Raw genomic sequence first — 14,474 nt, forward strand, 5'->3', positions numbered from 1 at the left:
CCCCCCCCCAGCAATTTTTCAGACGTTTAATGCTTAGAAGCCTTCTCGTGCCTTTCCTTTGAGAGCTGATCTGGAAAGACACCCCCTGACTGGAGCTTGCATGCCACCGTGCCAATCTATAGGTCCTTGCTCCATTTGACATCTGTCACCTACATCATCAAGCAGGATACTGTCCTGACCTCCGAGTTTTAGCAGTTACAGTATTCCCCTGTACTGCTTAAAACCGCTTTAGTGCCTCGTTCCAGGCGACCTGTTCACTGCGTGAAAAGCTACACAGGCAAGGTCTTAATCTAAATGCACACGAGCTTGAGGCATCAGAAGGAAATAATGATCAATGTGAAATCTCTGACAATATCAGTAAGAATGGTCTGGCATTACAACATCACTCTTTCGATTAAGTGACTCCATTGTAGTTGACACTTTGTAGACAGTACAGGGAATGAGTTTATAATTTAGCTGACAAGAAGAATTGCATTTTGCTGGAGCAACTCTAGGGTTTTTTTGCCCTCTTTGCAGGTGGCCTAACAGATTAAAAATGGAATTCATGTCTGCTGCCTCCTGAGCTATAAAGAAAGGGAATATATTCAAATAAAGCTTTAAAACATGGATTTTGTGCATTTCAATCTTCCTGCTAAAGGAGCTGTAAGATTTAAACAGTATATAGATCTGTGCAGACAGTTAATCACCTATTTTAAAAATCTGGCTCTTCCTTAGGGGAGAAAAGCAATCTTTGAATTGCTTTTTTTTTTTTTTAATTAACATTTGCTATGCTACAGACTTTGGTAAGGAGAACAAAAATCCTTATTTTCACTTTTAAAAGAAGTAAAATGACTGTACCTTTAAGTGGGTGAAACRGGCTCCTTGAGATTGACAGCTTTAGGAATACAGTGCTATTCAGGGACTGGATAACATGCTGGAAGATGTGTGGGTCGAAGATGGAGTTTGCATTACCTTAGTAACATGCTTGCTCAGTTCTGCTCCAGAGCCTGTCTCTTCCAATTAAGGTGCTTATTGTGGGTACATCAGTCTACCTGTGACTCTCAAAGTGACAAGGCTGCTCACTAATTACCCAGGGTCTCACACCAGGCAATCTTACTGATGATGTTCAGTCTCTACTCTGTACATACCAAACCATAGTACTTGCCCTTTAGTCTTCAGGGATGAACTTTAATGCCTTTAAGTTAAGAGCTCAATACCACAAGTTGCTTGTGGTGGGTTCTTCTGTTTGTGTAGAGTGTAGTGAGCCTGGTGGGGCTCTGTGTAGGCACACAGGTACCCAAATTTGGTTGAAAGGCCAAAGCAGAGAGTTTGATTCTTTTCTTTTGTGCCTTTTCTGTCACCAGCTCTCCTCCTGCCCCTACCTATTAATTTATCTTTTGTAGTGTGGACTGTTCCCCAGTTCAGCTCTGTTGTTCACAGATAAAAAGCCAGCCTGCTGCACTGAGTTGGTCTGAATTACGTGCGACTGCACTGACAGCCACCTCGGAGCTGTGAGCAAGATGCTTACAAGCCAAACAGGCCACCTCTCTTCAGCGATACTGGTATGCTCTCAGCAGTGAGGGCAGAGGGAAACCCAGCTCCGTCTCTTCCTTCCCTGCTGCCCTCAAGCTCTTGTGGTCTGAGCGGTTTGGCTCTCCTGTGGCTTACCAAAAGGGTATAGCTGAAGTTACAGCTCTTAAAAATGCCACTTTGCACAGACATTTACAGAAGCATCAGGAAAAGCAGATGACCTTTCAGATTGCTTGCTGTGTTTATTTCAAGGCAGATAAAAGAGCAGTAAATACTGAGCCAGAAGAATTCATCTCTGAAAAGCCCTATTAAGTTTTCAAAAAAAAMCCCATTGCAAGCAACATGATCCTGCAAGTTGCAAGCATTATAGCAGAGAAATAAAAAAACAACTGTATCAGTAACAGCAATAGCTATGGAGCTGCTCCTGGCAAAGTACTTATATGTGTATTTGAATATTTGTAGGGGTCTCCTGATTAGCTGCCCCGCTTCCTCTTCCCCTTTCCAGAGGAGAGCAACCTTCAAAAAGCCCACAACTCCAACCACACATTCAAAAACCAAATGTTACTCATGAACCTAATGCTCTTGTAGAGAGGGACTAAGCTTTGTAAACTGCCCTCCGTCCCCCACTAATCTGCCTGCTACAGCTGCACTGAGAGATGGGCTGCAGGTTTCATTGAGGGAACTGACGAACAGTGCTGGGAAAACACTCATGCCACCACGCAGGAAGAGACTTTCCCAATCCAAAACCCTCCCTTCGGCTGCTGGACTTCCAGGGCAGGGACGCAGCAGGGAGGATGGCATCCCACGCTGGCCAGGGAACTCCCCGCCTTCTACCACTCACAGAGACAGATGGCATTTTTTGCACCCTCACCTCACCAACATGTCCTTGACRTGCAAAGTCTTTCCTCAGACCCCTTGTGATCCACACCACTTTCTGTTCACATGCAGTATTGCTCTCAGCAGAGGCGGCATGTTTTCCTTGTTCCTAGGGCCACGCTGGCAGCTTTTGTGCCCCCAGCTTGGCAGCCGTGTGGGCAGCGCTCCTGTTTGGCAGGTCTGCGCCTCGTGTGCTGCCCCAGGTACCCACTGTGCTGCAGCAGGGTCCTCCTGGCACAGAGCTCTTCCTACCAACATGTGCATAACCTTAGTTGTCTGCTTTGGCATATAAGCCTTATAACTGAGCATAAGGGGGAAGTACAGTCACCACAGGAGAACAGCACACAGGAGGGAAAAATGCCAGAAGCATGAAGCTGTCTGCCTACAGGTCTTCCCTGACAAACCTGTGTAGCATCAGTGGCATATTGACACTACATACAAGAGAACAGGCAACCAACTTGCAAAAAGCTGTAGGTGTTGTAAACTGGTTGAGGCGGAGATGCTGGGAACCTGGCAGCTGCCATCTGCCTTGAGTTTCGGCTCCTGAATAAGAGGAGCTGCTATCTTTGCTAGAAAGACTGATGTTTACACTTATATGCAGATACTGTATGCCAAAGGCAGCAGCTATCACATTGGCGCAAGCTCAGCTGGGCACCTTGTTCAGGACTGCAGCTCCCATGAGGGTAGCTAAAAACAGCTGGTATAAGATACAGATTTGGGTGTGTTTACTGGGAGTCTGCAGACAGTTCAGCTGGGCTGACCAAGCAGAGAAAAAACAATGTCTGGAGGGAAGGATGGTCCAGACTGAAAAGTTAGGCCAGGAACACAAAGAGCTTAAACCTTTCCCAGCAAAGCTAGTTGTTGCACATCCTGACAACTGTCCCACTCTTTATGCACCTTTAGCTTTGAGTCAGGTGTAGTGGAARAATGACAAAGGATGGACAGTCCCATTTTCAGGCCTACAGGACCATGATTTGATCAGTAACTGCCATTGCCCTGCAAAGCACTGGTACCATCAAGTCCTACAGGAAGTGGTGAACTAGAATGTTTCCACAGAAAATGCAATGAATTTAATAGCTGATTGTCCAGTGACCCTAAAAGCACATCCAGAATCTGAATRAGGTTAGAGGCTCACACCTAAAGTTAGAAGTCCATTAATAGCTCCCTAACTTTGATATATTATCTATGACACATATCCCTGTCATGCCCTGTGTCAGGGGAGTTTAACCAAGCAAAGAGATGCTGTTTGTTTTGAAGAAGCCTGCACCATTAACTTGTGCATTACTTTACAGACTATCTCACTGTTCTGTCTTTCAGTATATCGGTAGCTTGGATGTACCGAGGCCCAACAGCCGCGTGGAGATTGTGGCAGCCATGAGGAGGATTCGGGTAAGTTCAATAGAGCTGAATCCCATGTGGAATAGAGGGTTACATTCACTGGAGTGATCTGGTTGCATTGTGTTGTTCTGGCTTTTCCCCTCACCCTTCCTCTGTGGGAGCTCAAATCTCAGCAGTCAGGATTGTAACATGCTTTTCTAGAAATTCCCGAGGCATGCAAGGATCAACTTGTCCCTTGTTCTTTGCAAAGGGATCAGTTAGCAAAGCTTGAATATAGAGCCCTAGCTCCTGCCAAGCAGGTATGGGGATTCTCCTTGAACCTTAAGAGCTTTATTTAGCCTGTTTTTCTGTGAAAAATGAGACATGCACAATCTGCCCCACAAAAGCTCTTGAATTCATTGACTGGTTCCAAATATATCCCATTATTATATATATTGAAATATCACTGGCCTAGCAGATATGATGGATGTAAATCCCATTGGATTAGACTTTGTGGATTCTGCTGCTCGTGGAACAATTTGCTTACTTTTACCCTGTCTTACAGTTCCTGTTTCTCATCAGCAAGCATACGCTCTTCTTCCTTTAGCCCTTTATTCTTCAAACACTCTGTGAATGGTCACCAGATTTAGCTGTGATTAGCAGTGTAGCTAGCTTAAATCTGCTTTCTGTATAACCAGTTCAAGTATACCTACCCCAAAAGGCAGTGCTGCTGTTGTGCCTGGCTCAAGTTTTGCAGGGGTCTTAATTCTGAGGTTGTTCATATGACTCACGTCAACTGAAGCAGGTTTGAGAATCTTCTGCTTAAAGCTTTGAAGGGATTATCCTATTCAACCCCCCGCCATGTTTAAGCATCTAATTTTCATTTAGAATAGTGCTTTTTAAACTTTGTCTGTAACCAGCTGGGGAGCTGATGTATTCATCTCCAGCCAAGCACAGAAATGAGATTCCCCTGCTTTTGCCTGCTCATACCGTTAGCACAGCTCTTGTTCAGAACACAGTGCTGTAGCAATCTGAATTGTCTGATTATTTATGGAACAGGTGAATGTCCATAGGAAGCAAAGGCAATAGGTGAGGACTACTGGGGCAATTCAGATGCTGATGTAACTATTGGTAAATTTTGAGCCGAATCAAATTTTTGGCATCAGACTTGACATTGCATGGCAAAAGTGGCTTCTGATCCTTGAGTAAGTAACACTCATGTAAGAAAAAAACAAAAAGTGTTTTAATACCAGTTTCTAGAAAATGTGATATTCTGCTTTCACACCTGCTATTGCCATGCTGGCAYAGTATCTATCCTGGAGTCTTGGCAGTGCGATAACATGCTTGGGTGCTATGTGAAGCATATAACAAACCACTCTGCGTTCATGGATGCCCATCAGTTAATCTTATCACACCATATTTTGAAGCATCAGAATATTTTGGGCATCCTGTATTCTATACTGGGTTTTTAATCTTGGAAGCCCTTTCTAAAAAGGGAGGGCTTCCTTTTCCATGTGTGTATTGTACAGCAGGATCTTATTCAGGCACTTCCTGGCTGCTGAGCGGAAGATGCTCCTCTATTGAAGATAGTTAATTGGCACTGATCCTTAATTAGAGCATAAAGAATGAACTGGGAAGTCTGTGAAGAGAATTCTAGTGCACAGAGTACACARCCTAGGAATGGAGGGAAGATGGGGGTTATTTATGTAGCGTTCATTTGCATGCAGAGGCCTTGTCTACGCTAGCGTTCTTTCCCATGGACTCTCGGCAGCGCCAGTTGTAACTGGGAGGAAATACTGGAAGAAGCCATTGGCAGAAGCTTGTATTCTGCTACCATCTTATTGTGAGCAGTAGTGCCTATTTGCACTGCAAAAGTGAGAAAGGTTCTGCAAGCCCTGCCAAGCATTGACAAGGGCACGTTTTGCAAAAGCTTTCATCCTTTGTGCACTCCAGTGTTCAACTGGAATTTTCTACTGGAGTGGAAGAGACGAGCCGCGCAGTACAAGCCCTAGCGCGACATCTCCTATGCTACCCCGTATGCCCTGCGACACAGGAGGCAGCCTCAGCCAGCAATGGAGCGGTGCGCGACGGGAGTCAGCAGAGTCCGAGGGCAGCCCACTGGCACAGGCAGGTTGTTACTCATTGCTGCTGCCACTCCAAAGGGGGACCAGGGAGGAAGATGAGGAGTCACAGCTCCTGTCTTCAGGCAGTCCAACCCCTTTATTTTTTGAGGCTTTGACAGAGCTGGTTACTTTAGTTACTTTTTACTAAATTAATACAGACTCTGAAACTGCCTGCCTACTCCTACATCTGATTCTGGTCTCCACTCAGTGATGAAAAGCACTCACCATAGGGAAAAGTCCTTTACCTAGCACTGAAAGTTGACCTCAGACTATAGGGAAAGAGTGAAGATGGTAAGGAAAGCAGCAATTTCATATCCAGTTGCTAAGTCTGCTCCTTGGCATCTTACTGCCATAGTGTTCCACTCATCAGCAGAGTGGTGTGCTGGCAGACTTCAGGACATGCAGTGTGCACAGGTATGGGACATCACTCCCGGGGAGAGCCTCAAATGACAGGTTTAACATTTGCCTGCTGAAACCATGATCTGTTCTTTTGCAGTAGGGATTTAAGATGCACTCTCAGAGTAAAGCTTAAATCCGTATTTCTTACTGAATGGATGCTTGTGGAATTACTAGCAATACTCCATTAGTCACAGATTTGATTCCCATTTCATAACAGACTGGAAAACCTTGTCTCATCATGTTTGTGCTTCCACTTGAGGGAATGCAAATGCAATAGGTAGAACAGGGAAGTTGCTGTTCTTGATTTCCCATTATGCAGAGCTAGACAACTGTAAGTTTGCTAATCCTCCCAGTGGATTATTAGCTGTGTATAAGCTGCCATGTTATTATATGATCCTCAAAGTTCAAGCTAATCCCTCTTCCTCCTCTTGCCCTGTCAGGGGAGGTGATGAAATTAGTTTGCTACTTGAATAAGTACTGAAACACTGCTCTGACAGGCATATCAAGTTCTAGTTGCTGTTTATGAGAGTGGAATTCGCTGTGCAGCTACAAGCACCCAGTGCGGGAAGGCGTTCCTCCGCCTCAAAGGCGGTTGGAAGCCTCTTCCGGAGAAGCRGCATGCAGTAGCTGCAGTCTCCTGCTGCTGCCTGAGGCCATCCAGGCCTGGGTGTGTGGCAGTACTCCTTCAAGCTCTTGCATTCAGAGTCAGTTTTCTGATGAAGTTGGCTTTTTTTCTGAAGTGGATTCATCTGCAGATATTTGAGCCTTCTCAGAGCTCTAGGAAGCTTGTGTACAATACAAGATTTTTCTTTCTGCAGCAGTCAAGTGGCAGCTAATGTGAAGAATGCAAAAGTCCTTCTCAAGGGCTCAAATAACTCTATGATGCAATAAGGTCACCCTAAATTTAGGTTTTCCCTAAATACACTACTCTTGACTGTCTATTAGAGAACAATGAGATAGCCAAGTTCTCCCCATAGTCAGGTGAAGGCTTTCACTGAAGAGGCAACGGAGAGATGCTAAGAGGAGAGATGTTGTGGAGCCCAGGCAACACAGATTACAACAGTAACAAGAAAGCTTTGCTGAGGATGCTTATGGGTACAGGCCTAGGGGTGAAGAAGAGTTTTGTAAACCACAGGCATTTTCTTGAAGAGCCTGAGGTTGYTTGGAAAATCTTGCCCTGGGAGAGCAGGGAATGGATGGCTTTATGCCGAGGGTTAACATAGCAACATCCTATGCATCCTTTCCCCAGCCTCCAGAGACTTAACACTGACGGAGGAGAAATAGTCAGCTGATTCCCTTCCTAGGGCAGCACTAACCTCGATGGAGCACTTCACAGCCAGTCAAGCAGCTGTGGTGAAATGTTGCTATTTTGAGGGGTGAGTTGTCCAAGGGCACTGCTGGAGTGGTGTCAGAGCCTGTCATGCCTGCAGATATGGCTTCTCGCCAACAACTCGCTAAGTCACTCCATTTAATTACCTTTAAGGCAGAGAGTTGGTTTACCTGCRATTTACACTTATAATTATACAAGGCCTAGAAATTCCAGGCTTGTTTGGAAGGTCTGATTAGTGACTGAGCAGATATTAATGCTCAAAAAGCAGCCAGATGTTGGATGGTTTATTTGGTTTAATCACTTCACAAGGGAACAGCCTACTGGTGCTGTGCCCATCCAAGCACCAGGATGAACAAACAGGAGACAGGCATGCAGGCTAACGCATTTCTTCTGTTACCTTCATATTTCTTAGTTCTAATTTAATTGAGAAATCTTTTTTCCAAAGGTCAGTGTGCCAAAGAAGCAGAAACCATTTATAAAACTTGCATCAGGACACTTCAGAAATGCCTGAGTTGTCCTTGGAGCAGGAACCGGGTTCTTACTCAAGCCTCCCCCGGTTCTGCTAGTTCTTGCTGCATTCATGTTCTTAAGTAGGACCTCAAAAGTTTTCCAATTTCTCACTACAGTATTCTAGTGAGGAAGAATTGCAATTTTACCACACAGTAAAATCATATCGACTGCCAACTATCAGCTGGTGGTGCTGAAGCATGACAAGACATCAGTTTAAAATTGGATGCGTAAAAGTTACAGTCCTACAGTGCTACCTCCTAAGCAGAGGTGGCAGGGACAGGCATGCACAACCCTTCTCTTCTGCACCAGAGCAGCATCCAGTCTGACAGCTGGGCTGGCTTTGTACATCAGCTTATACTTAAGTGATGCAGGGCTGGAAACTGCAGTGGTTCATGAGCAAATACAGGTGCCAATTATCTGCTCTTGCTACAGAAGGAGAGGAACCAGATGGGGAGCTGGGGGAGGGCAGGGTGACTGCCTTCATCCATCTCAGTTTAATTTGTCACTGCATGGGAGGGCTCTAGAGGTAGAGACATTTAATACACTTGTTCATGGGATTCTTCTAGAACACACTCCCTTTGGTTTTCTCAGGCAGACACCCTTCTTGCTACAGATGAGAAGTCTGTCAAGCTTACTGCTGCATAGATTCCCCTGAAATATTCTGCCTATAAGCCCTTCCTGAGTTATTATACTTGGAGCTAAGCTTTCCTGAMAGCTTCATGTTAATCTGAGCTGGAGTTGTGATCAGTACTAAAAAAAGATAGAAGCTGAACTCCCAGCTGCTGGATTCGTGGTTAGTCTTTGCAGCCTCTCCCATTCAATGAAGTTGTTGGCTCAGCTGCAGCTGAAGCACAGGCTCAAGCGTGGACGCTCCCCTGTGCAAAGCGGTGGAGCGCTTGCCCTGGTATAGACCTATGTAGCTACATGCCAGGATGTGTTGTTGGATGGGAGCTTGTTCTGCTACAGTTCCTRGAGGGCTTTTCCTTTCAGCCTCTTTAGGAGAGCATCCAAGTGCTCAGCTAATGACAGCCCTGGGCCATGAAGGAAGACAATGCTAATGTCTTAAAATATTTCAGCAGTCTTCAAACTGCTGGTGTGGACCTTGTCTAATTCTCAGAATACCATATACCTTCCTTTCATTTACAGGAAAGTTCAAGAAAAATAGATTACTGTTATTACATCTTTTGAGTCTACTCCAAGTAGCTAGCACACTATGACTGGTCAAGAACACAGCTGATAGGATGGCAGAGGTGGGAAAGAAAATGTTCTATGTGTAGGATGGTAGCAAAGTCATATGCACTAGATGCCGTATAAGCAGGAGAGCTGGGCCATGTGAGTTTACTCAAGGCCTTTAAATAAATATTGTCATCAAATACTCAATAACATTCACTGAACCACATGAGTAACAGTACTGTCAAAGATGGTCCTATGCTGGGGTCATGGGTCCACTTAACATTTAAATCAGCAAGCATGTAGGCAGAGARCAGACCTTGCGGAAAGACAGGAGGAGTACCTCACATAGACAAGTTTCACCAAGCCTGTACATTTCTCTTCCTCCTTCTCCCTCCACCACCAAAAAGACAACATATTCTCCCCCAGCATATGCTCCAAGAGACTAGATTTTTTTTCCCCTAGGTTGCCTTCCCTTCCTCTTTAGAGGACCATGCAAGGATTGCTTACACTAATACACATGAGATTGAGCCTATAGCCTCCAGGGGAGAGGAGTGGCTGTAGGTGTCCAAACCCAGCATACGTGAGCGTGTACACACTTGCCTGGTACCTTTTGCAGAAGGTCTAGTGTCAGTGCTGGCTGTTCTCCAGAGCAGAGCCTAGGAAAGGCTCATGCAGCTTCATGCTGTYTGTGCGTGATGAGGCTATAGACAACCTTCCTAAGCAGAGGCTGCAAGTCTACACCCCCCACAGACCCTCACCCCCCMAAAAAAAATTCTAACAAGAGAACTGGTGCTAGTGATTTCACCTGTGGAAGGAGATTTACAGGAGCTGATGGATACCCTTCTGTCCTCTGCCTACTCACTGGATCTTTCTGTACTTCATACATGCTCCACACCTTTGCCTGTGCCCTTGTCTGTTCTCTATTTAGGGGAAATACTGGTCAACAAAGCAAAGCTACAGGCTTAGAGAAGGATGTTCACTTGGACAAGCAGGCTAGGAAAGCTGGGATCGGCACAAGGGCATCAAGAGCAGAGGGGGTGACCAGGCTCAAGGGCTTCCTTGCCACATGGCCCTTCTCTCCTGCAGGCACCTGGTGCCCAGACCAGGGCTCAGTCCTATTCCCTGATCCTCTGCAGCAGCAGCAGGGCAGTCACAGGCAGGGTCCCCTCAGATACACAGGGGCAGGGAATTGAGGCAGTTTAAGGTTTCTATCACACAACATTAGGCTAATTGCTTTTACCTTTCCAGGCCCTGGCAAAATAAAGCAAGTGTTTTCAGGATGGTAATTAAGTGTTAATTGCAGCTAAGTTTAGTCCTAATGCCTCATTAGTTTGTTTTCCTCTACTTGTTGCAGCTATAGCAGTCTCCTACATGGGGATCAGGCTGAGATCCTGCAGCTTGCCAAAAGGGTTTAGACGGTCCTATGGGAGGCCACATAGGGAAGCCTTTTACCTCTCATACCCAAGGGGATGAGATCCTGGTGTGGAGACAGAAGATCTTAGGCCTAAATAGTCTCATTACCATTTAGGCACCAGCTCTGCAGGAGACTCTGCTATGCCCAGACACACACACTAGCCTGATTTCACATCACAGGGGATTTTGCTTCCCTTCCTCTTATTCCATCACTGGAACCATCACCAATGCAGCCCCCTTAGCATGTTCTTTGCCTTCTCCCTTGTCAGAGGATTAGTTATTGGGTTTAGCAAGTTTAGCTGATACTGAAGCTTCTGGTTTTCAGTGCCCTGCTCTACTAAAAAGAAAAAAATTTACTATTCCACACTGCAAACACCACCAGAGTTTGGTTCCCACAGCCTCTTCCCTGGTCTCAGAGAAGGTAACAGACCTGACAGACATGCTCTTGAGGAAGGGGGTTACATTAGCAGATGATAACCACATTATAGGCCTTACCTTTCTGCAGCAAGGCATCGCTCCTCTCCTGTAGGTGAGCTCTCCAGCAGGAGGCTTGGCCAGAGTCCACTTCCTCCTGCAAGATGAGTAGCCTCAGCTGAGATACTARCTTGCCCCTACCATACCCTGACACCTCAGTGATGAGCTTTGCACCAGTGACTTTTATAGCCTCTTCCCTTTCCCAGTATGCCCTGCAGCAGCCCTGAATAGCCAAAAYTCCTTGTGGGACTACATCTCCCAGAAGTCCCTTGCTCTAAAAGGGCTAAGAAGGGGGCCAGCTGGGGTTGGGGAGGCACAGGGGAAACAGGACCAGGCTGGTGGTGGGGCTGGAACAGCTCTTTAGACAATCTCTAGGTGTGTCCTCCAGTCCATGGCCACCTCGGCAGGTTCTGACATGTCTCATACATATGCCTCTTCACTGGCCTTTTAACAAATGTAATTTTCATAAACTGAAGAAATGACTTTAAAAACGTGGAAGCTGTTTTTATAGGAGAATGGAGTCTGCTGTGTCTCAAACTAACCCAAGCTTGTTTTATCTAATTTCTGCTCTCCATACTACYATAATGCAAAGGAAAGAAGCTCTTAATGGAACTTTTTGCAGTGGTATCATGCACAGTGTTTCTAAGCCGGATTGTGTGGTTGTGATGGAGAACTGACTATGCTCTGCTCGTTTGTCTCGAGTGGGAGGAGAAGAATAAACACTTTTTAGATAGCGCTGAGAACCTTGCCTTCTGCTCACTGCTTGGGAATGTTTTGCAGTGCGATAAAGCCGCCTCTCTCAGAATCCCTTACAGATTTCTAGCCTGCTCATCTCCAGCCCAAAATCATCTTAGGACTTCTTGCCRCAGAATAATAATTACAGTTTTCTCTTGCCACTTAACTTCTGAGTTGAAATGAGCGGAGACTGCTTTAGCTACRAATACATGCCACTGTAACAGGAGATAGCTTAGAGCTGCTTCTGTAGCCACATGCTATGACCTAGTTTTTCAGAAGTGAATGGTGATCACAGATGCTTCAATTTCTTCTATCGTGTTCAGAGAGTGTGCTGTGTATGATTGATAACAGATGGATGGAGGGATCAGGCAGTGAAATGTGTCATCTCTAAGCAACGGTGACCTTTTAATGCTTTCCTTGGAGTACTGAAAACTGGGTGGCTTCTCCATTGAGGGGGTGGAACTAGTGAGACAAATTGATATTGTTTTGCATAAGAGTTATGGTGGATTAGAGTTTAGTTGAAGGCTAATAAAAGCAGCAGTTAAGCAGATAAAAGCTAAATTAAAATGTTAGTACTAAATAGAACAAGGCAAAGCTCTTTGTCTGATGTTAAATCTTGGCAACGAGGCAGGTACCTTTTTATCATAAAATAAAGTGGCTTTAGCAGTATTATCTGTATATTACAGAAGCATTTGAATTCACTGGCTAAAATATCAGCATATGAAATCTATGCAAATCTTTTATCTAGTTCAAATAAAGTAACTTTCTCAACAATTGTGTTACTAGTTGTAGAGTSCTAAAGAGATGAAACATAATGGATTTCAAATTATGTTATTGCATAGAACGATCAGCCATGACTCAAAGCTTCTACTTTCTTGGTGTCTGAAAAAATGTAACTGAGACGGCAGCCAGGGCGGCAGTAAGCACACTGGATTAACTTGTTAATGCGAAGGTGCCTTCATCTGAGCGACAACTGCATGGGCCAGTGCAGATAACCTGGGGCTGGCCACGGGGTGAAGTGCCTGTGCTGCAGCTGGAAGAGCAGAGCAGCCCTCCTCATGCATCTAATATGAGCTCCCTCCCTGATGTCCTCCAAGGACATACTGGATCCAGAATAGTTTGACGTGCTTCAGGGACAGGAACAAAACAGAACAGTCCATGCAAAAACGCAAACTGAAACCTGCCCCAAAGGTGAAGCTATCTAAATGCAGGGAAAATCAGCTGGCAGCTGTAGTGCTAACCTAGTGCTTCCACCTCAGCCTTTCTAGTTCTTAGGTTAAGAGTGTCTGCCCCCGGTGTGGGAGAAAGGTGCCTGGCACCACAACGATGGGCGCCTTTATAGACGCTGTCTTGATTCCTGTCGAGCTCAAGAACCCTTTATACTTTATGGATTGCTGTTCTGAGGAAAGGAGGCCCTGAGGGACCGTGACCACAAAGCAAAAGTTAGCCTAACAAAATAAGATTTGCTAACAAGAGCTTGATTCTGTGCTTTCTTTTTTCCTTTTGCTTTTGCTGTGTACTAAATGAGGCCTGAAGGCAAACAGAATCCATGCTGCTTAGCATAATACTCCGACAAGCTACTTCATGTTTTGACCAAATAACTCTCTGATAAATCTACAGAATAAAAATCTTGAATGGATCCCCCGAGGGAGGGATACCTTGATGAGGGAGCAGAGATTTTTAAAAGGCATCACACAGTGGTTTTCTTCCTTTTCTGTCGCAGTGATTAGACATCCTCTGAATGGCCTTTCCCTGGACCAGATGGGTTATTTGGACTAATTGGCAACTGCCTGGCTGTGTTGAGGACACCTGAATCACTTCCCCCTTCCTCCATCCTTCTGTCACTCTGCTGCTGCTGGTGACTAAATACCAGCASCCGGTGGGTCCTGATGGAAAGGAGGGTGCAGCCTCCTGCCTTGCAGAGGGCATCACAGTCCAGGGCCCTGAATCGCTGTGCTATCTGCAAAGCCAAGTCTAACGCACACCCAGGGATCCCAGACTATCTGATCTCCAGAGTTTTCTCGCCAAAAATATGCTCTTTCTTTTTGTCATGGGTAGAAGAGCAGAGAGACTTTTTAAAGCTGGATGCAGTGGGATGGGAGGACCGGACTTTTACAGCTGGCTCCAGACGGGTATCAGCACACAGTTCCTGTTTAGGCATGTGAATAGTTCAGTACGACTGGCCAAACTGCTGGTGTCTGGCCTCAATACCGACTGCCTCACTGCAGGCTCGTGGAGGTTTGCGCCGTGGCCGAGCAGGCAGCTTGGGCTCCAGTATTACAGAATGAGCTGCCCCCAGGAAGCTCTTTGCCAGCTGCTCAGCTCCCTGCTTAATGCCCAGTTTAATCTTCGGAGGGCTGTTTAATATTCATTCCTGAGAAAGCGGTGGGACCCCATAAATGCACAAGCCTGCCCTCTCTCCCATAGCAGGGCAGGAACATGGGTTAGGGCGTTTGCTCTGAGTAGGGCAGCTCTGTCCTGTACCCACCGCAGAGCCATACACAGTTCACGGAGCGCTCTGGTTCAGTGATCCCAAGCCATCGCAGGCTGGCTCAGTCCTGCTACAGCCTGCGCTCCGTGCAGTTAATGATTACTGGGCCTAAACTTCCAGCCCT

At 45.8% G+C, this 14,474-nt stretch overlaps 1 protein-coding gene across 1 annotated transcript in view; it reads left to right on the forward strand.

Moving 5' to 3' along the window:
- Positions 1 to 2,753: 2,753 nt before the first annotated feature.
- LOC112964260 (capon-like protein) overlaps positions 2,754 to 14,474 on the forward strand; it is a 35,475-nt gene continuing 23,754 nt past the window's right edge. The window contains exons 1-2 of the mRNA XM_026062081.1: positions 2,754 to 2,855; positions 3,703 to 3,774. Coding sequence (XP_025917866.1) covers positions 2,754 to 2,855; positions 3,703 to 3,774 — 174 coding nt within the window. The remainder of the gene's footprint in view (positions 2,856 to 3,702; positions 3,775 to 14,474) is intronic.

Source organism: Apteryx rowi, unplaced genomic scaffold (genome assembly GCF_003343035.1).
Source record: "Apteryx rowi isolate R43461 unplaced genomic scaffold, aptRow1 scaffold_19, whole genome shotgun sequence".
Classification (NCBI taxonomy): Eukaryota; Metazoa; Chordata; class Aves; order Apterygiformes; family Apterygidae; genus Apteryx; species Apteryx rowi.